Source organism: Dermacentor andersoni, chromosome 5 (genome assembly GCF_023375885.2).
Source record: "Dermacentor andersoni chromosome 5, qqDerAnde1_hic_scaffold, whole genome shotgun sequence".
Classification (NCBI taxonomy): domain Eukaryota; kingdom Metazoa; phylum Arthropoda; class Arachnida; order Ixodida; family Ixodidae; genus Dermacentor; species Dermacentor andersoni.
Genome location: NC_092818.1, coordinates 144,453,794 through 144,476,332, shown reverse-complemented (window position 1 = coordinate 144,476,332; position 22,539 = coordinate 144,453,794). Strand labels below are relative to the sequence as shown.

General features: G+C 46.3%; 1 protein-coding gene across 1 annotated transcript in view; it reads left to right on the top strand.

Annotated features, from left to right (window-relative positions):
• The window catches only part of Hdc (histidine decarboxylase), a 39,720-nt gene extending 19,097 nt beyond the window's left edge, over positions 1-20,623 (top strand). Inside the window, exons 8-16 of the mRNA XM_055071104.1 lie at positions 984-1,146; positions 2,075-2,145; positions 2,263-2,282; positions 5,936-6,034; positions 6,823-6,924; positions 10,956-11,187; positions 11,873-12,118; positions 16,452-16,490; positions 18,427-20,623. Of these exons, the coding sequence (XP_054927079.1) occupies positions 984-1,146; positions 2,075-2,145; positions 2,263-2,282; positions 5,936-6,034; positions 6,823-6,924; positions 10,956-11,187; positions 11,873-12,118; positions 16,452-16,490; positions 18,427-18,617 (1,163 nt within the window). The 3' untranslated portion in view covers positions 18,618-20,623. The remainder of the gene's footprint in view (positions 1-983; positions 1,147-2,074; positions 2,146-2,262; positions 2,283-5,935; positions 6,035-6,822; positions 6,925-10,955; positions 11,188-11,872; positions 12,119-16,451; positions 16,491-18,426) is intronic.
• The last annotated feature ends 1,916 nt before the right edge of the window (positions 20,624-22,539 follow it).

The following is a 22,539-nucleotide window of genomic DNA, read 5'->3' as shown; positions in this document are numbered from 1 at the left end:
GGTGCGGCTTGAGCGCTTCTTTGCTCGACATTCTGGCATGTTTTCGTGGCGTGCGACCTTGCTGACACCTAGCGAGCGCAGAGCGACTCAAACACATGAAGTTGCATTCGAGCACTTCTGTGGTGCGTGCCCTAGTGGTCCTATACGGCGAATCTACCCGCCTCCAAACGCAAGCCTCACGCGAGCGGAAGCCTCGATCCTGCGTCGAATCCAATTCTGCGTCGAATCCTGCGTCGAATCCCCAGCCCACATTGGCTGGCCATAATTACCAACGGGCAATGGAACCCAATATGTCAAAACTACACAAATCAAACATTGGCTACCCAAAATCACATTCTTTGGGGATGCGAGGGCTTACCCCCTCCCAGGTCGCTCCTGCCAGCTCCCTCACAACAGACGTGGGAGGAGCTGCTCAGAACGCCGGATCAAAAACTACAAAAAAGCCCTCGTTGCCTGGGCCGAAAGGGATGCTCCTCGTGAGGGGCCATCCCAGGACTCGGGACTGCCAGATCATAACTGAGCAGAATCTCAATAAAGTTGTTACCACCACCTACACGTATATGCTGCCTTGAGCTTATAGCACTAGCGCGCTCAACGACTCTCTTCTGAAGTGATGTCGTAGCTAGTTCCGTCTATTGGTGCTGTGATCCGCGACCCGAGGCCTAACGGTGGCTTGCTCTTCTCCCAGGCGGCAGACCCAGGCTTGAGTCTTGGCTAAGGGAGATCTCTCTTTCTTTTTTCTTTTCTTTGTTTTTGAGGGCGCGGTTGAGACTTCGCGCTTGTAGCCATGTACCCACGTTCTGTTTTTTTTTTGTGTGTGTGTGCAAATAGACATGCACTGTAGCATAAACAGCCATTCGATGAATTTGGGCAAGAAACGGCGACGTCTGCTACCTAAGAACGGAATCGTGTCATGACGTGCGAATGTCTTGGCTCTCTCTCTCTATCCTCGTAATGCTACTTGTGCGTGCGCGCGAATGCAGGTGAACGCTTTTCGGTGTGGCTTCACGTGGACGCGGCCTACGCCGGTTCTTCGTTCATCTGCCCCGAGTACCGACACTGGTTGCGCGGAATCGAATACGCCGACTCGATCGTCGTCAACACCTCCAAGTGGATGATGGTCAACTTCGACTGCAGCTGCCTCTGGTGAGAAAGACCCGGCCGAAAATTCGAATTCCGAAGACGCAAATGCTCAAAACTTGAATTCCGAAAACTGGAATTCCGAAAACGGGAATGCCGAAAAGTCGAATTAGTGAATAACAGTGGACCTTGCAACCTGAGATCCGCAGCGCAAATGTTAGCTTTAATTGTGCAGAAATACCGTTGAGAAATACCGTTTTCTTCATTAACAAGGTCAGGTAATTTAAATCACCAAATGATCCTTCTAGCGCATACATTTCTTGCTTTTCTCGTATATATCTAATTTATTTCGCTTAACCCTTCGATTCCCACGAGAATTTCAGTGAAAATTTTAAAAATATATATTTGGCTGTCTTTAGTGCATGATGGTAGGGAAAGTTTTTCAAAGCATGGATGAGTCACTTATCTTTCTGCTTAAATTCCAATGGTTAACCTCGCCCACTAGGCCTCTAATACGACAGCACCACGCGTTCAACGACGACCATATAGTTGTTGCTTTGGGTGCACAAATGATCAATAGTCGAGTATTGTGTATAACACTGAAAATTTCAGCTGTTGATCGCAAATATATCGCAAATATTCTATACAACAGCGTCATGCCCTGCGAAGTTAATATCAATTCAGTTTCTTGCTGAGCGTCGCACATGCTTAATGTACCTCCGTGCATAGAGTTTTTTTTCTTTTGTGTTTGTGTCTGTGTGTCGGGAGGGAGGGGGGCGGCGGTGAGTCTATTATGTCTAGTCTCCTCGCGATGTAAATATTTATTCATACATTCAATAACACAGACGTGAATGTACCTGTACAAAATAGGCACATATCAGTTATTGAGCAAGTAGAAATGAGACACATTGACGAGCAATCTGCGAAAATGCATTTATTTGTTTTTGTTTGTTTGAAAGAGACCTCAGATGTGCTCGTCGCCGTCTTATCGCAGGGTGAAAAACAGCAGCACAGTTCATCACGCTTTTAACGTGGAGCCCCTCTATCTTCAACACGAGAATTCAGGTTGGTTATGAGCCCATATGCTGACATCATATATATATATATATATATATATATATATATATATATATATATATATATATATATGCATTTATTCAACGATGACTGCTTTCGTTTCAGGTTACGCGGTGGATTTCATGGTACGTAGACAGCGATCGTATATTCCTTATCTCATTCATCTATTTCACGGCTCCTTTGTATAACAGGTGCAATCAACAGTATCGCTACTCTAAACATCCTTTTTTTTTCCTTTTCGAGCGTATATTCGCGCTTTTCAGTCTAAGTTCAGCAATATTCCGAATGTGTTCCTTTATTGCGATTATATTTTCCATAAATTTTTACTTCGCGTACTTTCATTCCTTTAACATACCTAAATCTTGTGGCACTGATGCACTTGCAATCATGGCATAAGAAAGCTTCGCGTTTAGTGTTTGTTTATTTTAACCGTACACAGCACTTCGAAAACGCATCCAAAAACGCATCCATTACATAAAGCCGCAATTCCCAGCACTGTGTCCCACTTGTAAAGGTCATCATTAACCTTTTTTTTAGCGCTTCATCCTCGACCAAGTGCGATTTCTTGTGCAACGCACCGGATATTGCCATATTATAAATTGTTTCTTGTACTTTCATGGAGCTGTCAAAATAGTATACGTACTACTTCTACAAACGCGATGCAAGTTGTGATGATCAACAGCCCAGCTTTCATATTCAGAAGTCTAACATTTTATTTTAAACGCGAAGCATTTCTTTGCCTACTCGCTGCGGAAAAATCGTTTCCGACCTGATCCGGCCTCGAACGGCTCACACTTAGGGAAAAAAGAAAAAAAATCCCGCGGCTTGTCGGCGGCGCGCATCAAACCGAGGGAACCACACCCTCTCAATAGCCGAGTGTCTTAACAATTCGGCTACGTGGGCATACCTAGAACGTATGAATAAATTTTAACCAAATGCGCAAGTCTCTCCTAAAAATAAAGGATGACAAGGAACAGTGCAGTTGCAGTGACTTAGCGTCTCGGAGCGGTTTCTCGTAAAAAGGTGCATTCGCGCTTACCAGGCGTCGCTTCGCACGCTTGGCGTTGCAGTGGCGAGGTAATAGAGCTGGGAGCATCACGTGACATGGGACGTCGCAAGCCACCAGCACCCGCCTACTCCCGAAAAAGGAAAAGAAACAACCGAATAGCTGAAGTCGAATAGCTCAAATAATTAAAAATTTTACACATTTGCATTTGCGCCTTCATAGTATTCAGAAATGCTTCGCATGAACTCAGATAATCATCGCAGATTACTTTTGCCATCGTTTTCTTTCTCTTTCTTTTTGTATTTGTGTGTGGGACCATGGTTGGAGCTGCCGTGCGTCCGCATCATGTCACCAAATAGTTCACAATAAACAAAACGCAATGAAGTACATCCAGCCATTTTGTTTATCGCCTAAACAGATTTTTCTATCGCCTGGGGCAACGAACGCTAATGCATGCAGCATAACCCTAATCGGAGCCCACAGTTGTGAGAAAAACTGAAGTTTCACCACCCCAATGATTCCTGGCCGTTTGCGCATGTTTGTATGTGAACGATCGCAAACAAGTCGTGACCGGAGTGCGCCTCTCTCGTGAAGCGGCGGCCTTTCGCAACATCGGCACCGAATATCCGACTGAATAAGCGTGCCACCGTTTATTGACGGAAAGGGAGTTAGCTTCCTGAAGATAATTTGGTCTACGATTCTCGCTTAGATACGTGTAGGATAGCGCACGCAAAATTAGGTCTAGGCTATCATGGTGTTTGTAGCAGTTGGTGTTGCAGTCGTTTTACTGGCGGAGCCATTAATTATAGGCGACGTTCGGGAGAATATTGCGATGTGAGTCTACACGTAATACGATAGAACGCTGTAGGAAACACGTGCTGTTCAGCCTCAATGGCACATAGAAAGAAATTGGAAAGAGTCAAAATGCATTCTAAATCTTCGCAAGCCGCTTTATGTTGAACCGCAAACGCTTACGGACCGCTGGAGCCGGGAAGCTGAGTATATTGACCCATCTATAGGGTACGTAACCTAGTATTCGGATATCTGCCCTGCACTAATATATGCGAACAACATACTGTTGTGCGGTTTCAACGGCTGCGGTCACAATCGGCTCGGACATTCAATGTTGTCTCACATCCCGCGGTTCGTAAGCTTTTTCGCTCGCATGCCTATACATTAACAGCTCCACAAAACATTACCAGGCATCGTAACTGGGCAACTCAGATTGTCTTGTGTTGGCTCGATGCGTGCGATTGGCACATGCACCGTTGGTTGGTGCCCTTGGCAGTTGCAGCTGCGGGTGGCGGTTTCGCGTCGTAGTGTTCAGGGGGCGTTAGGTGTCAAAGCTAAGCGCTGGCTGGAGTTACTCCTTCAACTCATCACATCGTGAACCGTGCGGTTGCGAGTCGCTCTCCACATGGCACTGAACGTGTAACTTGGCTTACACTTTCGCAGTGTTGCGTATGAAATTGTAAATTTTTATACATATTTGCGTGGCGACGTATGTAGTTGCGTAGCCCGCGTAGCGTATACGGGCTCTGCCAGTCTATTTAGCAGTAGCATATGAACGCAGGTATAGTCTTTAATACTGTCTGCACGCGTTGTTGGTATTTTCTTTTTAAGTCCCTTCCTATCATGTGGCGTATAACACTGCGGCTATTGTACTTGGCTCATATACTCCGGTGAGGCTGTTTGCGACGAACCTCATTAATTAACGTACTAATTGGGCCTCACAGGTCTAAACGGCCAAATTAGCAGCAATAGCACCTCAGATACTAATTCAGTTCTTGGAATCATCCTCTCGAGGCCCTCATTTTGAGATACCTGTTGTTAAATTGCGATTGAAATGGCCTGGGTTTTCACTCAATACGGAGCCTTCTCTGAGGGCTATTATCGTTTGAACGTACGTGCAAACGTGCCCATTCACCACAAACCATTATCATCTCCGGTGCTGAACACTACGCCGCCGTGCACATGCGTTACCTACCGTTCACTTTTGCCAAAGCACGCGGGATACAATAGGGTGCCAAAAAGGAAGCAGATGGCGGCCTACTGCAACCTCCCGCGTAAAACTTAATAAATGCAAAGTGTTTATTTTTCATCATTCCCATGGGCACATTTAGTCATGTTTACAAACTCCTTCGGGAAACCAGAGCCAAACGTGTCAAATTATTAAACAGTGCCCGGAAACGTTCCAGTATGGCGTTCAATCCTCGACAGACATTACGTTATAATATGTTTGGACGAATAAGCCTAGGAAAATGCAGTTTTGTGCTCTGGAAGGTAAAATGATGTAAGTCAACTATGGCACCCACATGGGCCTGTTGGCATGCCATCTTGGAACTATGGAGTAGCACGAGTAAAATGTGCACACAACTTACTGGCGCCTTGCGTGTATTCGTGTACTCTTCTTATACGTGTTTTGCTTACATTACGATGTTATATTAAAATGTGAATTAGTGATTAATGAGGACTTGCTAATAGGATTGCACTCGTTATTTGCGATGATGAAATCTGCATTTGATCGCCCACATAGCTCAGGACAGCTGCAAAGGTGTACCTGTGCTGTTTTTTTGGTGTCACAAATTAAAGGAGAACTTCCGAAATTCCCATTTAACAGCCCCTACATTTTTAATAACAGCATTTAAACCCTCCAGTAGTCGTAGTGCGGAACGGTGAGTCGAAGCAGGATATATAAAGAACTTTTTTTAAATGTTAAAACCTTCATAAAAGCTTATATGAAAAAAAAACTTGTTTCGGTACCACCAACAGCACTGGCAAGTGGGTCTGAGTCGTCGCTTCCGCAGCCTCAAGTTGTGGTTTGTCCTGAGGAACTACGGCGTGGCTGGTATTCAGGACCACATTCGCAGGGTGAGTCTGTCGCCAAATATGCAGGGATTTTTAAAAATTATTCTTTTGAAAAACGCGTGCGGGTGCGCGCATGTCTCCTTTTCACCAGGACGACACGGCGTTAGCTGTAAAAGCTGCATGCCTTGCCGAGTGTAAGTCAACATGACGCCTGCCTTTCTGCGCACACATAAAGCTATTTGATTGTGCTCCACTTGTGGGCATGGCTCTTGGATCCTTCCATCATTAACTTATGATTACCGCAAAAATGCAAACCATGACGCACAGAACAGAACACTGGATTACGCGTCATGCGATAACATAGCAAAGCATAGCTCAACGAAACGCACCGAGGTACCGTAACATCGTCTAGCGTAAGTGAAGGCGTTATTTCCTGAAATTTTGTACGAATAGACTGAAGAGGAGCGATTGTCTTGCTCAGAATTCATTGTACTGATTTTGGTGAGGTTTGTTCCACTTGGCGGAAAGCTAAGTCTACGGACTAATGAAAGCACGTTACTTTGTTTAGGCATCTGATTTCTTGGGTCTAGAGCTGGGGATCACCATGAAGCACAAGTGCCTGAATATTACTACGTGCATTAAGCACAGCGTCTGGCATAATCATGGTGCTTTTTTTTGTGTGTGAAATTAACAACTAAGTATGTTGACTTTACTAAAGTGAAAGCTACTGCAGCTGACCGCCCCAATTGTGATCTGCCGAGGAACAGCGGCGGTTTTAGTCAGTAAGCGCTGCGCATTCAAACAATGAACGTAGTTACATCTAATGGGGCGCATCGTTGGCTGTTCCACAGAGCGTTCACATGGCCGAGATCTTTGAGAGCCTCGTGCAAGCGGACAAGCGCTTTGAGATTCCCGCCAAGCGCCACCTGGGTGTTGTTGTTTTCAGGCTTAAGGTGAGTTTATTTCAGGGACTCATTCCTCGCCGTTTTGCAAGCGCTGGGTTGTCTGCGGTTTTTACGATGAGCTTCCTCAGTCCATGCACGTGTGTCGCCTTGCTACATACATATATCTTTACAAAACTTTACCTCAACCGTCGATAACTGGTTTTCTTACGACCAGCACTACATATTAAAACACCCAATATTCGCACTTGTCCACTCAAACCTCCGGCAGTAACATGGTGACTGAACTAACACTGAACTCGCGATTATGCCAGCGCCATTTGCTCTGGGAACTGTTTACCAAAAAGTAGGATGTTTGACGAAGTGAAACGAGTTGAGACTGTCAGTTTCAGTACACAGAAGGGAAGTGGCCAGTGTTTATGCTACACTAGGACCCAACTGCTTAGACCGCGCGGTTGCAGCCAACAACTCGAAGCCACATTATCTATGCGGGACACATTGAAGTTATACTAATTCGCTGAAATGTTTAAAATCGACTACACTCAAGGAGGCTTGTGGTGTCTTCTTTATGCGGAGCTGCTTCGTGGACTGATGAAGTGAACATTTTTAACGCGATAGCATTAAGGAGCTCGTGTCGCCGAAAAGCTGGTGCCGTCGACATCGGCGACGTTGGCCGTGAGCGAAAAATCCCGGAAGGCAATTCATAAATAAAAACAACTTGCAAGATGTGCTGGGTGGAAATCGAACCAGGGTGTCCGGAGTGTGAGACGGAGACGCTACCGCTCAGCCATGAGTTCGATGGTACAAAGCGGGACAAAAGCGCCTCTAGTGAATGCGGCGTTGCCTTAGAAACATGCCGTAGAAAGTTGTACTGCGGTGTATATCGGTAATTATGAGCATGTAAATTATAGAAATCGCCGTTAAACGAGTAGCGAAGTACGTTTCCGCTACATTTCTTCTGCGCTTGGCTCACACGCAGAGCCATCTTGCGGCAAACACAGAAGACCCCCTCCTCGCAATGTACGGCGCTGCCCCGACAGGTGGCGCGCCAATCGCCCGCTTCTCCCCTTCGTCTCGTTTGAGTTCATTGGGGCCGTGCGGGAACCGGTGCGAGGATGCCCCAATACCCTTGCGTTTAATAAGTTTTCTTGCTCTCTCCCCTTCGAACTTCCAGGGTGCGTCACTTGAACCTTCGTGTTTACGCGACGCGGCTCCTCTTTCCGCTCATAGCGCGATTCGTAGGTGCAGCGTCCGATGCGGGACGCCTCTGACGTGATCGCTGCGCCGTAGCGCGTCTGGTGGGAAAGCGTCCCCTGCGATGTGTGCCGTGCTGCTGGCGAGGAGTCATGCGTCTGCGTGGTGCTCCCAAGCAAGATAGAGGACCATCCAATCCAGGCGTCAGCCCCATGATTGCGTCCGCCTTCATGGCGCGTCGCGGCCCGACTGTCCGTGCCGATCACGACGTTTGGCTCGCGTAAATCGTTTCTCCCTCCGAGACACCGAGCTTTTTGGTTCGTTCCGCTTGCTAAGGCGCACGTTTCGTTGCCGCGCCGAACGCTGCGTTGCTCGGCGCTAACCGAGTGATTGGTGGGTGCAAAGTCCGATGCGGGGCGCCTCGTAAGTGATCGCTGCGCCGTAGCGCATTGCCTTACACTCCTTGGTGGGTCGACGGGAACGCTGTCGCGTTCCACTCTTGAAGGCGAAGCTTAAGCGTCCTCCAATTTTTGTTTGTGCTTAAAACAGGTGTTTCGAAACCTCGCGCTGCATGAGGTAATTTGGAGTTGCTCTTTAAGGCAGCAGCTCGGCTCTACTGCCTAGAGTATTGCGTACGCACTCCGGCTTTCGCTGTAAAGGACTGCTTCGTGGTTGGTCTCAGTTCGATGTTGTAATTAATGGGTGTGTTTAGCGAGGAGTGAGTACCTCGCCATAACGACGTCACGTTGGTGCCGTTGTGAACAGGGTGTGCCGCACTACCGAATAAAGGCTGCCGCGTTATGTTAGTTATCGATCCCATTGTATTAAACATCTTGGCCCTCGATATTAAAATGAATTTCTTTTAGCACGCGAGCTCGTATCTAAATGTATGGGAAAGGGAAGATATTTCCGGCAACCAATTCAACAATTCTAATGATGCTCGTTGCATTTAAAAAGAAAGCGTAACAAGCAGTAACGATAGGAAGTGAACTTTCAATTTATGTCACAATTTCTTTTCTAGAAATATACTTTATAACGGCAAAAGCTAAAGAAACCCAAATACAAAAGGTGCGAACTCTGCATCTATGCAATAAAAAAGAAACGATATGACAATTATTTACACGGCATCTAATAATACATATAAAGTGTACACAGTTGTCGTACTACACATTGGTCCGAAATATACCGCTAATGTGTGTAGGACTCTTACAGAACCTCTTAAGCACTGTAACAACTACAAGTTACCTGTGAACTCATAGACAACACGTTTCCCGATTGATATAGTATAAAATATGCAATTTACAGAAACGCCATATCTGTTTTTAGTGCAGAGTTTGTTGGGATCCTCGACTTGGTGTTTTCACCGCATGACTCTCGCGTCTCCTGTAATCCGGCTTCTCCGCATAGCTAAGCGGCGGCGGCGGCCGCTGTGGTCGCAGCATATTGCGAGACATGGCGCGAGTGTTGCGTTGCTAACGCCACCTAACGACGGGGTTACTCGGGCGCAAAAGGGGTTGGCGCCGGAGTAACCCCGGGCTTGGGGTTGGCGGGCAGCGCTGATGTTTCGAGCACTCGCCCACCGTTCGCGGCACCTTCCTGCGAAAGGCTTAGGAGCAGTACACTGGAATGAACGGACGCGATCCCTCGAACGCGACACCGTTCGCGTGACTGTACACGCGAGTGATTACACATGGGTGTCCAGCATGGGCGCGAACATATTCGCTCGCTATCCGGTCGCGGTACGTCTGACGTCCTCGATTTGTCTCGCGCCCATCGGCATGTTCTGTGGGTAGTAATTCAGCTAGCAGGCATTGGTGTACGAAAGCTGCAATAAATGCCCTCTTGTTTGTTTGCACCACCGTGGTAGAGTTTAACTTTCTCAAGTGCATCAATTTTCATTCAAATAGGCCCAGCGGTTGTCTCGTGCAATAAAGCTTATTCTTTACTACATTTTTTTTTATCCCAGGTGATTTCTGTCACTTATTCGTGAAGCATATACTGTATGACACGAAGTCGTGCTAAAAGCACTGAATGGCGTTCTTTTCTGAGCGGCTGTTGCAGAGCACGAAGGCGGTTGTAGCAAATTAATCCGTAAAAAAATGCGCGCTTAACTCTTCTTTTAGGCTTTTTTTTTTGTTATATAGTGCTTACATTCGGCTAGAACAAATCACACCAATAGAAGGTCGATGGAAGTCTCGTAGGGGATATCCGTCTTTTATGCCCATTTACAATGTTCACACCAAATAGTAAGGTTGCTGTTCTGTGTGAAATATTATGTCTGCCATGGCCATGCAATAAAGAAATTTTTCGCTCTTTGAGCAGACTATCGTACGAATTTTTACACGCTGATATAACGGGCATTTTCTTAAGCAAAATTTATCGACATGCAGGGTGCACCTCTGCATTGCAAGAGCAGTAGACCCCTTCAACTCTGCACAGCTTCTAATATCTAAGCCTCGGTTTTTCACGAGTCACGCTGGTTCGAGAAAATCAAACTCCCTTCCAGGCTTGACATCAGACAGCCGAGACATTCCTCAGTTCTCGTGGCTAGCGCGCACTTAGTGCCTATGGCATGCATGAAGCGAGCGAGCCGGAGCGGGCGGCATCCTGGCCGTGACGTCACTCGCGATAGGGCGCCACTCCAATTTCTCGCCGCTACTAGTGCAAGCAGTCCCTAGGATAGACCAAACAGGACTGAGCTGCTTCTTATAGTCGGAATCCTGTGTCGCGTTCGTAACAAAATGTCTAGAAACTCAATTTCAACTCGATGCAGGGTTAATCAAGAGGGCGACCAGATGCAGGAGGGCTGCCACGATAGACCTATAAGGCGGAATGTCTACTACCACCAAGTACACCCCCCCCCCCTCTTCTGTGCCATGATGATGCAGGGCCCCAACGCAACCACGGAGAAACTGCTGAAGCGCCTGAACGTGGGTGGTAAGCTGCACTGCGTGCCGGCCGCCTTCAAGGGCAAGTACGTGATCCGCTACGTGGTGACGTCGACGCACACTAACGAGAAGGATATCCTGCGCGACTGGGAGATAATCTGTCAAACGGCTGGCGAGTTGGCACCACACCGCATCACTCTCGCCGAGCTCAAGAAGCAGGATCCCGAATTCGGTGAGTAGGAGACGTTGAAACGAGGGATTCGCGTCGTTAGTCAACGGCCTCCGAGGTTTGCGAGCAGCACTGGGGCCTAACTCTCGGAGGCCACAGTGGCCTGAATAGGCTAAGCTTATCGCCCCCAAATGCCGGCGACGGAAGAGACACAGGTTCGCAATACGGTCGCTGCGTGCGTGCACCAGTGCTATTCCTTGTTCATTTTTAATGTCGCGGTGCGTTCGGATGCTTCCAGTGACTATATCGTGTTGGGCGCCCCACTCGAAAGGGGAGTGAGTTCTTCTCTGAAGTTCAATACCCTGGTGTGCTTCATTTGAGCGTCGGAACACAGATCAACAAGAAAACGTTCATTGAGCATCGAGCTGCTTTGATGCCACTAATACCAAAAAAAAAGAAAAAAAAAAGATAGGTAAAAAAAAAGACATGTGATATACGTAGAAAACATGGCCAGTCGTCTATGAGAGCAGCAAAAGGGACGCCAAGCGCAATCGGAGTAACACGACATTTCACGGGACGAACAGGTGAGGAAATTTGCAAAAAGAATAAGGAAAAGAGGAATTGGAGGTCAATGAGACTTATAGCCCTTCTACTGCACTGGTCCTAACTCGGACGACGGTATACGATTGTGGCGACACTTGAATGAGTCGCGCACACCTCTCACGACCCAATGAACGTGCGCGCGCAGGGTCGAGCCTGCTGCTGTCCAACAGCCCGATGACGCCCAAGGTGGTGAACGGCAGCTACGTGGCGCTCTTCGAGGGCGACGAGGCGCTGCGGCAGCTGGTGAGCCGCTACTCGAACAAGTTCTCGCTCACGAGCAAGGAGAGCCCCGAGCTGCGACGCCGCGTGCGCCGCTTCATGCTCTCCCAGAAGCAGCTCAGCCTCGACTCGCGCATGGACCTCGTCAACTCGCTCATCGCCTCCTCCAGGGGTGCGTATGTGTAAGCGTAGAGACCGCTTATAAACCATTTATAGACCACCCGATGTGCAAAACTAGAACAAGGTGAAAGCCGGAAGCCAACGTTTCGACAAGTGGACTTGTCTTTTTTAAGAAATCTTGAAACTTTGAAAAAGAAACCTTGAAAAAGACAAGACCACTTGTCAGGCACGTCCCCAGAATTTTTTCCACCATCATCATCATCGTCATCATCATCAATCTGTTTTATGTCAACTGCAGGACGAAGGCCTCTCCCTGCGATCTCCAATTACCCCTGTCCTGCGCCAACCGATTCCAACTAGCGCCCGCGAATTTCCTAATTTCATCGCTCCACCTAGTGTTTTGTCGTCCTCGATTGCATTTCCCTTCTCTTGGTACCCATTCTGTAACCCTAATGGTCCAAGGGTTATCTAACCGGCGCATTACATGACCTGCCCAGCTACATTTTTTCCTCTTGATGTCAATTAGAATATCGTCTATACCCGTTCGCCCTCTGATCCAAACCGCTCTCTTTCTCTCTTAACGTTATGCCTAGCAATCTTCGTTCGATCGCTCTTTGCGCGGTCCTTAACTTGCTCTCAAGTCTCTGCCCCATATGTCAGCACTGGCAAAATGCACTGATTGCACACCTTACTTTTCAATAAGAATGGTAAGCTTCCAGTCAGGAGCTGGCAATGTCTGCCGTATGCGATCCAACCTATTTTTATACTTCTGTGAATTTCCTTCTCATGATCAGGGTTCCCTGTGATTAATTGACCTAGGTAAACGTACTCCTTCACAGTCTCTAGTGGCCGACTGGCGACCCTGAGCTCTTGTTTCTTTGCCCGGCTATTTATCATTATCTTCATCTTCTGCATATTAATATTCAACCCCACTCTTACACTCTCTCTGTTAAGGTCTCCAATCATTTGTTGTAACTCGTCTGCATTGTTGTTGAATAGAACAATGTCATCGGCAAACCGAAGGTTCCTGAGATATTTGCCGTCGATCTTTACTCCTAAGCCTTCGCAGTTTAATAGCTTGAATTCTTCTAAGCACGCAGTGAATAGCTTTGGAGAAATTGAGAAATTGTGTCTCCCTGTCTGACCCCTTTCTCTATAGGTATCTCCCTGCTTTTCTTGTGTAGAATTAAGGTAGCTGCAGAACCTATGTAGATATTCTTACGCGAAGGACGAGTCAGTAAGACGAGAAACTATTTACAGATTATGTTTACAACAACGGTTGCAGCGCTGACCGGTTAGATTCACAGCGCGAGCCCAGTTCGTTCTTCCTCCTCTTTTCTGGAGTGATGGCGCCTCGTTCAAACAAACAAATACCACACGCACGTAGCAATATTTTCCAAGCTTTTTACGTAAGCCTTCTGTACTCCTTGATTACGTAGTGCCTCTATGATTGTTGATATCTCTACTGAATCAAATGCCTTTTCGTAATCTATATAAGCCACATAGAGAGGCTTATTGTACTCTGCAGATTTCGCGATAACCTGATTGAGGACATGGATGTGATCCATTGTAAAGTATCTCTTCCTGAAGCCAGCCTGTTCCCTTGGTTGACAAAATCCAGTGTTGCCCTTATTCTATTGGAGATTATTTTGGTAACTATGTTATATAATACTGGGAGCAAGCTAATGGTCCCATTATTTTTCAATTCTTTAACGTCTTCTTTTTTGTGGATTCGTATAATGTCTGCATTCTTCCAGTTTTCTGGGACCCTTGCAGTCGATAGACACTTCGTATAAAGAGCCGCCAGTTTTCCAAGCATTATGTCTCCTCCAGCTTTGATTAAATCGACTGTTATTCCACCTTCTCCTCCCGCTCTTCATCGTTTCATGTCTTGCAGGGCCCTTCTGACCTCATCGCTAGCTATAGGATAGTTTCTGTATCCTGTTCATTACTGTTTCTAAGTGAGGTATCGTGACTCCTCTGGGTACTGTATACAGGTCAGCTTAGAATTTTTCTGCTGCTTTTACTATATCTTCGAGATTTCTGATGATATTATCCTTCTTATCTTTTAGTGCATACATCATGGTTTGTCCTATGCCAGGTTTCTTTTTTACTGATTTCAGGCTGCGTTCATTTTTTACGACTTGTTCAGTCTTTCTCATGTTATAGTTTTGAATATCAGTTATTTTCGCCTTGTTGATCAGTTTTGACAGTTCCGCGAATTGCGTAACGTTGTGCGGCCGCCAGTCCCATACAACCGCGCAGAGCGCAGGACTCTGCGATTCTAGTACTGCGCTCACCGCGAAAGGTTAGAAAAACACCCACATAAGCACAGCAGAGAAGTGGCTATGTGAGGCGGTTCGACCGATAACTGTAGAAGCGTCATTCAAAACAAGTAATTGTTCTCCACTTCCGGTGGCGTTTTCTCCGCTTCTTTTTTAAATAAAAAGATGTTGATCCATGAGTATTCTCATAAACAACGGTTAACTTTTTTATTATTCGCTTTTGCTTGCAGTTTGGTTGTTGCCTTGGCTTTCTCCCTTAGTAGATCGCTTAATTTCTCAACTCCTTGCGATTTTTGTTTCCAGTTGCCAATTTTGCACGAAAAGTGCTATACGATTAGGGAAAAACAGACGAGGTAACGGGCGACAGTCATCTTGCTTATGGGTTTAAGGGTTATTGCAGGGTTTCATGATGGACGCTCTTTCACACTATTTTATTTCCCACCTTATCTAACCCATATCACGTGTACATGGTTCCGGGCATCTGCCAGCGTCGCGGCGAGCCGTAACTCAAGGAAATAATGAAGCAAAGGGATAAGTTAAACGCAATTGGCGTTTTCTCCGGACGCAACCTGTTCCATGAGAGTACAGACCAGCTGAGTAACAGCCGCATCCCTCTCCTGGTCCCAGGATCAGCCTAAACAAAGAAGGTTGAACTAACAAAAGCAACAGCTATGCGCGTGACGGTTGAATAGATGGTGACAACTGAACGCATCTCGAGTTAATCGCGCGGGTGCGGAATCTATGAGAAAACTGTCCTTCACATTACAAGAGATGCCGATAACTACCGCCATCTAAAAGGAGTGAAAAAGGTAGCATAATGCTGACCGATGAACAGCTGCCAAGTCTCAACATTGATCTGGCGGCGCTCTAGCAATGTGTGAGGAGTGGTGGCGTGGGTGGGTGGGTGGGGGGGGGGGGGGTATGCCACTTGATTTCGGGGGGGGGACCCCCCCCCCCCTGGGTACGTGCCTGCCACTTGTCGAAACGTCGACTCCCGCTTTCACCAATTGTTCTCGTTTTGCTCATCGTCTTGAATTTCCATCTCCCGCCTTCCCCCTGTTTTCCCTTATAGGCCACCCGTGGTTCACTTATAGAACACAACGACAACGACGACTGGAATACAGCTGGAAGAGCTGTTACCATGGCGATGATAGTTATTCTGTCCAGAAACGTGAAACGCGATACCTTATTGTCAGTCCTCGTCAATAGCGAATCACCTTTCTGGAGAAAATTGGCAGGCACTCGGCGTGCACGAAGTGATCTCCCATAATTAAAAAAACTTTTTTTCTTTCTTTTCTTTTTTTTTTACTTTTCACGATACATCTGCCCCAGACGTTTCAAATACAATGATGCGCTGTCTCCATCGCACTGGCACTGACACGGGCTCGCTTGAAGTGAAACGATTTTCGAGCGTGCCTTAATTGCGCTCTTTCTTTGTTGCGTTATATGCTGCACTGATTTCTCTAATTAACCTCCAGCTAGCAGCGCTTTCTGCGTCGAAGTCAGTCCACCTACTATATAAGTAATTTTCAGGTCGCTTTATTTACGTTAGAATAGCGACAGCGTGACAGAAGAAAAAAAGTGAGCGTTGAATCTAAGAAAAGAAAATAATTGCAGCACGGTACGAAATTAGTGCCGCTTAGCTTATCTGTTCAGAGATGAAATACGAGAGAAAACTGCGTCCGCACACTTAATGCGTTCTTTACGTGCAGACGCAATTAGGCATGGCTAATCCTAATTTATGAGCCAATACCGACCATGGAGAAACTACCGGGGGAAATATGCCGATTAGAAACAGAAAGTAACCGTCTAGTAAATTTGAATATGTCACAATCACAACCAGCGAAATCAATATTTCGAACAGATCATGTTGAATACGCTAGTCCTGTTCAGATCACCGAATCTAAGCAGTCCTGCACCAAGACAGTGCTTAGGGTAGAGGCCACCTGAGAAGGCTGAGCACCGGTGTCTTCTCTTCTGCCTCGGGAGAGTTCAACTATACCGCTTTGAACGACACAGTTGCAGTGTCCTCGGCAGGCGATCTCCTCCTCCTCCCCACAGCGTTTGAAAACACTTTTTTTGCACTGTTTTTGTTTTCAGGCCTCCAGGCATTAATAGCCGCCGCCATCTGTGATAAATGTGAGTGCGACGTTTTGATTTTGTTTGCTGATAGTTTAGCTTTACTTTCGGTTTTGTAAAGTTTTTTTTTTCGAATGAATTTAACTTTTTGTTATGACATTGCTGGTATGACGCATATAACTGTTTAGTTGCTTTCTGTGATGCTCGGCATGTTTCGGAGCTTTTCTAGTCAAATGCCAGAAACGGTTGGTGCTGCTGCTTGCATTAACGCGTGTGAAGAAACGATCTAAACAAACTCCATCCTCCAGAGGATCAATGCTGCGGACAGATTCAAACGGAATAATATGATCATATTACGCTGTTATGAGAACATCTGAGAGGTACGTCGCCAAGGCGGCAATGGTAACTGATTCTGGCTGTCACTGCTCAAACGTGGCTAACTAAAGAAGTTACAAGACGTCACGTCGGAACCGGAAGCCACTGTAGAAAGAGGACGGGGAGAAGCAAACGAACTAATCAAGAACAGTTACCGCATGAATACCTTTGGCCTAAAGAATAGAACAAAATGACAGGCTACAAGAGACCTACACTATACGGAGAAAGAAACGCGTCGACGTTGGAGCTAGCGCTGTCGACGACGCCGGAAACTCTATTGAGACTGACCGCACAGATAGCCAACGGATGCTGCCACGCCCTAACCCGCACTGCTCGTAACGTGTTCGTGTATATTCGACTAGGTAAAAGCGATCTGTGGCACCTTTACTTCGACGTCTGGTATCGCTATGCGAAAAGCATAATCGTGAATACCTTGAATTATACGTCATTCTTGCCCTGTCTTTCACTGTTAGATACAATCATGCGTCAGGTTAAAAACATGACCACCGATGATTGTGTGCTATTTCGCTTGATTACCTGACTCAGGCGCTTCCGAAATACTTGAGCAGGTTTCTGAAGGCTTTTAGCAGGCATACATTAAGTAGAGCGTCGGCGGAGAACAAACCTTTTAAATGCCCGCAAGAATTTCCCAATCCATTTCAATGTTCCTCACGACCATTTAACTTATTTGCGCCATATTTAACACAGAAGTATTGCACCACAAGATCTGTAAGACCTCACTAGTATGTACGATGGGTCTACATACAATGTGTAGCTCATTACATCGACGTCCCTATTATTCTATCTGTGACGATTCTTCGTAAATACAATCACAAACAATACCTTGTGTTACGCCCCGGAGTAAGAACACATGGAAAGTTGTTACAGATCTTGCTTCCTGTGGCCCCTCCTCATATACAAAAAGCGCTGTCGAAATGCCAACAGAGACGGTGGCAAAAAAAACTGATTAAGCACCCAATTTACATAAACTAGAAACATAAATAAACTGGAAATGCTAATATCAAATAATACGTAACACAGAGAGCTGTAACATCATGCTAGAGAAGGAAATAAAAAATAATATTGAAAAATATAAATACGTTAGAAAATATACCAATAGCAACGGATGTCTCAATGAATGAGAGACGAGTTGACCAGGAAAATTGTTAGAAAGATGTAATTGGCTGAGAAACGCCAGTGGGTGATATAATCCTCCCTAAGAAATCGCGGAAGGTTATGTTAAACAGATTTTGCCCGCTCACGCATTCCAGGTTCCTTGGAAATTCGTTAATTAATGGCAGGCATTAGGCTTTCACCAGACAAGCTTTAAAGTGCCACTAGCACTATCTGAAAAGTATCGAGCTACATCTATTCACCTGCTGGTACGGATTCTTTGAAAATCGTTCCTACGCACACCGAAGACCAGGCGGACGGGCGGACTGTGGATGGACGCCGCAAAGCGTGAGTCCTTAACAGTTGGCGTTGTGAAGCTGAACGGTGCCGCCTACAGTTGCTTCTTGCAAGAGAGTGGGGCGATCCGCTAAATTTCGTAAGCAAGCTGGCAAGATGCCATGTTTGCACCGTAAGCTAACCACACGAGCGATTGTTCGCGCGGACGCAGGTGTGGACGCGGCCGGTGGCAGCGAGGACAGCTGCAAGGACAGCGAGTCTATCGCCGAGGGAGACGAGGATTCGGGCGTGACAACGGCCCAGAAGGCCCTGGCTGCCGCGGGGGCCTCTGGTGCTCAGGCTGGGTCGTGCGTCTCCTGCAGTCGCCCGCTGGCCAGAACCGACTCACGACACAGCGAGTGATGACTCAACCCTGTGGGCCGTGCTATAGCTTTCGACGTCAGAGTAGTGACGTTGCCCCCATTACCTGTCCGCGTGTTAATGTACTTGTTCCGCCAAAGGGGTTTAGTGTTTTTACTTCTACACGACACGTTCCAACCCAGGACCCCCCCCCCCCCCCTTCCACCTCCGCCGTGCAGATTTGCTGCTTGCAGAATTCTCTGCCGTAAAGAGCTTACAATCCGCATGTTTTACCCGGCTCTTTCTGGCAATTGGCCGTACCGTTACCGTGTTGGTTCCAGGCGTCACCCAGAAGCGGTACCAGAATAGTGCGCGTTCATTGTCACTACAATAACATTTTTCTTCGCTGTTGCGCCTCAAGTGAAGATGTTCGACTGTTCAGTTTGGTCCCCGAGTCGAAACAACTAGTTTCGCTTATGACCGGTTTTGGGAGTAGTTAGAATTGGTCGCAATCAAAAATGGCGCCAGTTCCGGCTGGACTACTTGCTCCATTTGGGTATGGTCTATTGATTTCATTTATGTCTGATTTACTGGTTCCATTTACAAATGGCTGGCTGTAGTTATCATCTAAATCAATCATGCTTAGGGGGTTAAATCCTGCTGGTGCTTTCAATAAGCAGTTTAGCATCGTTACTGTAGCATTCCCGCATAATCATAGTAATCAAGTGGAAATTAAGCTCACGTAACACCGATAAAGGCAGTCGACAAGAGCCAACGTAACACGGAAGTTTGATCCAACCAAGTGGTCCCATGCTAAGTTAGCTGAATCCAGCTAGAGCTTAGCTGGTGTGAATAATGCTAGATGTTTCCATTTAAGTTCAAATTTGAACTTTAACTGGCCCAGCAGACCCCAGCTTTATTCCCGGCAGCCAAAACTTCACTTGGGGCTCAGTTGTCGATGCTAAATTGTCCTGCGTAAGTCAATGTGAATACACTAGTACCTAGAGAAAGTAAGTTCAATCGCGTACACTGGTAAATTGCATGTTGCAACACACTTCAACTCCTGCACCTCTTCTCACCTGCACTTCCACTTACGTCAGCGCAACGAAAGTTATTGATGCGAATGCATCAAATGGCTCACTGAGTGAAAAAAAAAACGGCGTCTGTAGCTGCGAAACGGCACCTAAATTCTGATTGGCTGCAACGCTACGTCCTGTGCGCGTCGACGAAGCAGAGTGAGCGAAAGGGGAGAGGGCATCGCCACGACGCCACGTGAACCTGACTCTGGCTCTGAGCCGTGCTCCCTCAGAAGCTGCAGAAGACAGTGCTAACCTTTCCCCTTCTTTACAAGGAGCCACTTATCACGGAAGCCTTTGTTATCCGCGCGTTCCTTGTCCGTGCAAGCTCTCGCCTGCGTTCCAACTTCGCCTCGGTAATCACTATAAGAATATCATTGCATAAAGAGCAGAACAGTTTCTAAAGGGAAAACATTCGCGGCAGTGAGTTTCGAAATTACAATCCCACGCTCAGAAGCCGAATGTCTTACCCACTGGGCTGAGCCAACGCAGCCCTGCGCACTCTGATTTATGACATCGTGCTACTCGGACCGAAATTTAAATTGCGAAGCCCGGCGTGACGAAAGCGATGTCGTCAAGATCACCGCGGCTTACTCGGGAGCACCGCCATTAGGTTCTATTGCAGTAGGGCAAGGTAGCGTGACGTCGCGTATCGATACGCACCGGCCTTGTGCTATCTGTAGGAGGCGTTGGCCAAATGTCTAAACGCGCTCGCTCGCCCAAGGAGAGTTCATAACTCAAAGGACCGCTTAGCGGCGTTCAATTGGACAATATTGCTTAAGCATTCACAACCCTTAAGAAGTATTCAGGTGTCCTCTGATTTTTTTCACTTGCCGTGAGGGCCCGCGAATACAGTAGGCTGTCATGCATTGTTCCTAACCTGTGGATATAATAAAAAAAAACGCACCTGTCAAGCTGGAGCGAACAATCTGCCTGTGTATTGGATATTTGTTGTTGTCACAAATGTTAAATAAATTGAAATCTTCATGGGTATCAACGTGGTGCTTTGTTTCGTTTCTTTCTGTTCCTTTCCTTCCTATGATAAGCTTGGTTTTATTTAAAGACGAAAGGCATGCGCGCTGTGCTATAGAGCACATGCCGTGTTGCTGTTGAAGACCAGCGGCCTTATTGCGGAGAAACTACAGTTATGTCTGCAGTTTTGTTCTGCCACTGCTTGCATAGAGTGCCTCGGGCGACTCCACTGCGCTTGTGTCCTGTGACGTGAGCGGCTTGAGACGCAGAAAGTTATTTGCCTCGTGGCGAAGAAACGGCGCCCTTAATTTTTAGCCTCCACCCCCTACCCCGCCCCCTCATCGAAATGTATATATTTCCGTCTCGCTTAACGAGACCTTTTAAGTAAGTTGAAGTGTGTACGTGCCTATTGTGCAAGTGTTCTTGGAAAATGTGTTGCCATACCTTTCACCACTCGTCATGAGTAGCACTGTGCCAGGGCTGTGGTGAGGTGCAGGACTTCAAGCCTATATTAAAATCAGCACCTCTCTCTGTCTATCTCTCTTTTTTTCTTTCGCGGCGAAGCTGTTAATGCGACTAGAAACGTTCAAAAAACGTTATGTACCAGTTTTCACTGTTTACTAAAAAAAAAAACTGTTATTAACGAAATTTGTATTTTAAGCAAACGTGGAAAATGTTAGGTCCGATATGCACGCAAAATTTCAAGTGTGTGTCAATTGAGGGTTGAATGAAATCCACTAAGCTCTTATTTTAGGCCTCCAAAAAAAATCCTGCAAAAGTTACCCCGCTTTCCTAGGAGACCCAAAGACGGCAAATATCTTATATTTGCAGTAAATGGAAACCACATTATGGGTGACGTGCACTGAAAGCCTGAAGTGTGTACCTTAATTATGTGTGTTCAAAATAACTTCCGAATACTCGTCTTGATCCAAATTTTAAGCGTTATACGAGGCATTTAGTTGCTTTTCGCCGGGATTCTCGGTGAACTATGTGAGGCAAAGTGTTCATATTTCGTTTAAGAAGGAAGCATGCTGTGAGTGACGAACGATAAATGTTTAAACTGTGTAAGTTAATTACAGTGTCACAAAAAAATTACTTACTAGAAAATTACTTATTCTAGCGTTCCACAGTGTCATACCACTGCCATCCGCAATGTCTTCCAGAGCCCCAAGACGACTGTGAGGGATACCAACTTCAAATTCAGTGAAAACGTTAATTTGTAGTGAAACGTTCCCGTTCCTCGATTAATTTAAAGTGTTGCAAATAATTGCCGAACCCTCGTTTCTTGCCTATTCTCATGCGTCATAAGAGGTTTGTAGTTGGCTTCTCCGGTGTCTTCGGGGAACCAAACAACGCGCCTTGTTTATATTTGGCAAAACTAAGACGCACGTTATGAGCAATGCGTAGGCCAATGATCAATGTTCCGGCGCTCTAAATTGTGTATTTATGAATCACTGTCTTCATAAAAATTCTTTAAGAAGTGCTCAAAAGCATTGTATGCGGCAAAGGTTTCCAATGGACCCGTCATGTACGGGTAACATATTAAAGTATGTGATTTAATTACAGGCAATTGAAATTCTTATTGCAACTGTACAAAAGAGACAGCATCGCTGTAAACTGGTTGTGTTTCTGCAAGGTCGCGCAAGTCTGCTACATTTTTTTACAATGTGGGCGTATCGGTTTCAGAAACTATTACGTTGGTGGCCTCGGTTGGTTTGCCTATAAAATTATATTTACTACAATATGCGATGTTACTGCATACAGTATACCGGGTCTCTTAGAAAATTAACATTAAGTAATATTTAAAAATGGGAGTTTTGATACAAGAGGATGGTTCCTTCGGTGGTGGCGACCACGGGGTGATGGGGGATACGAGGTAATTCGTCGCTAATTAAGAAAAATTAATTAAACAACTTCTAAATACTTTCGTCGTTTAA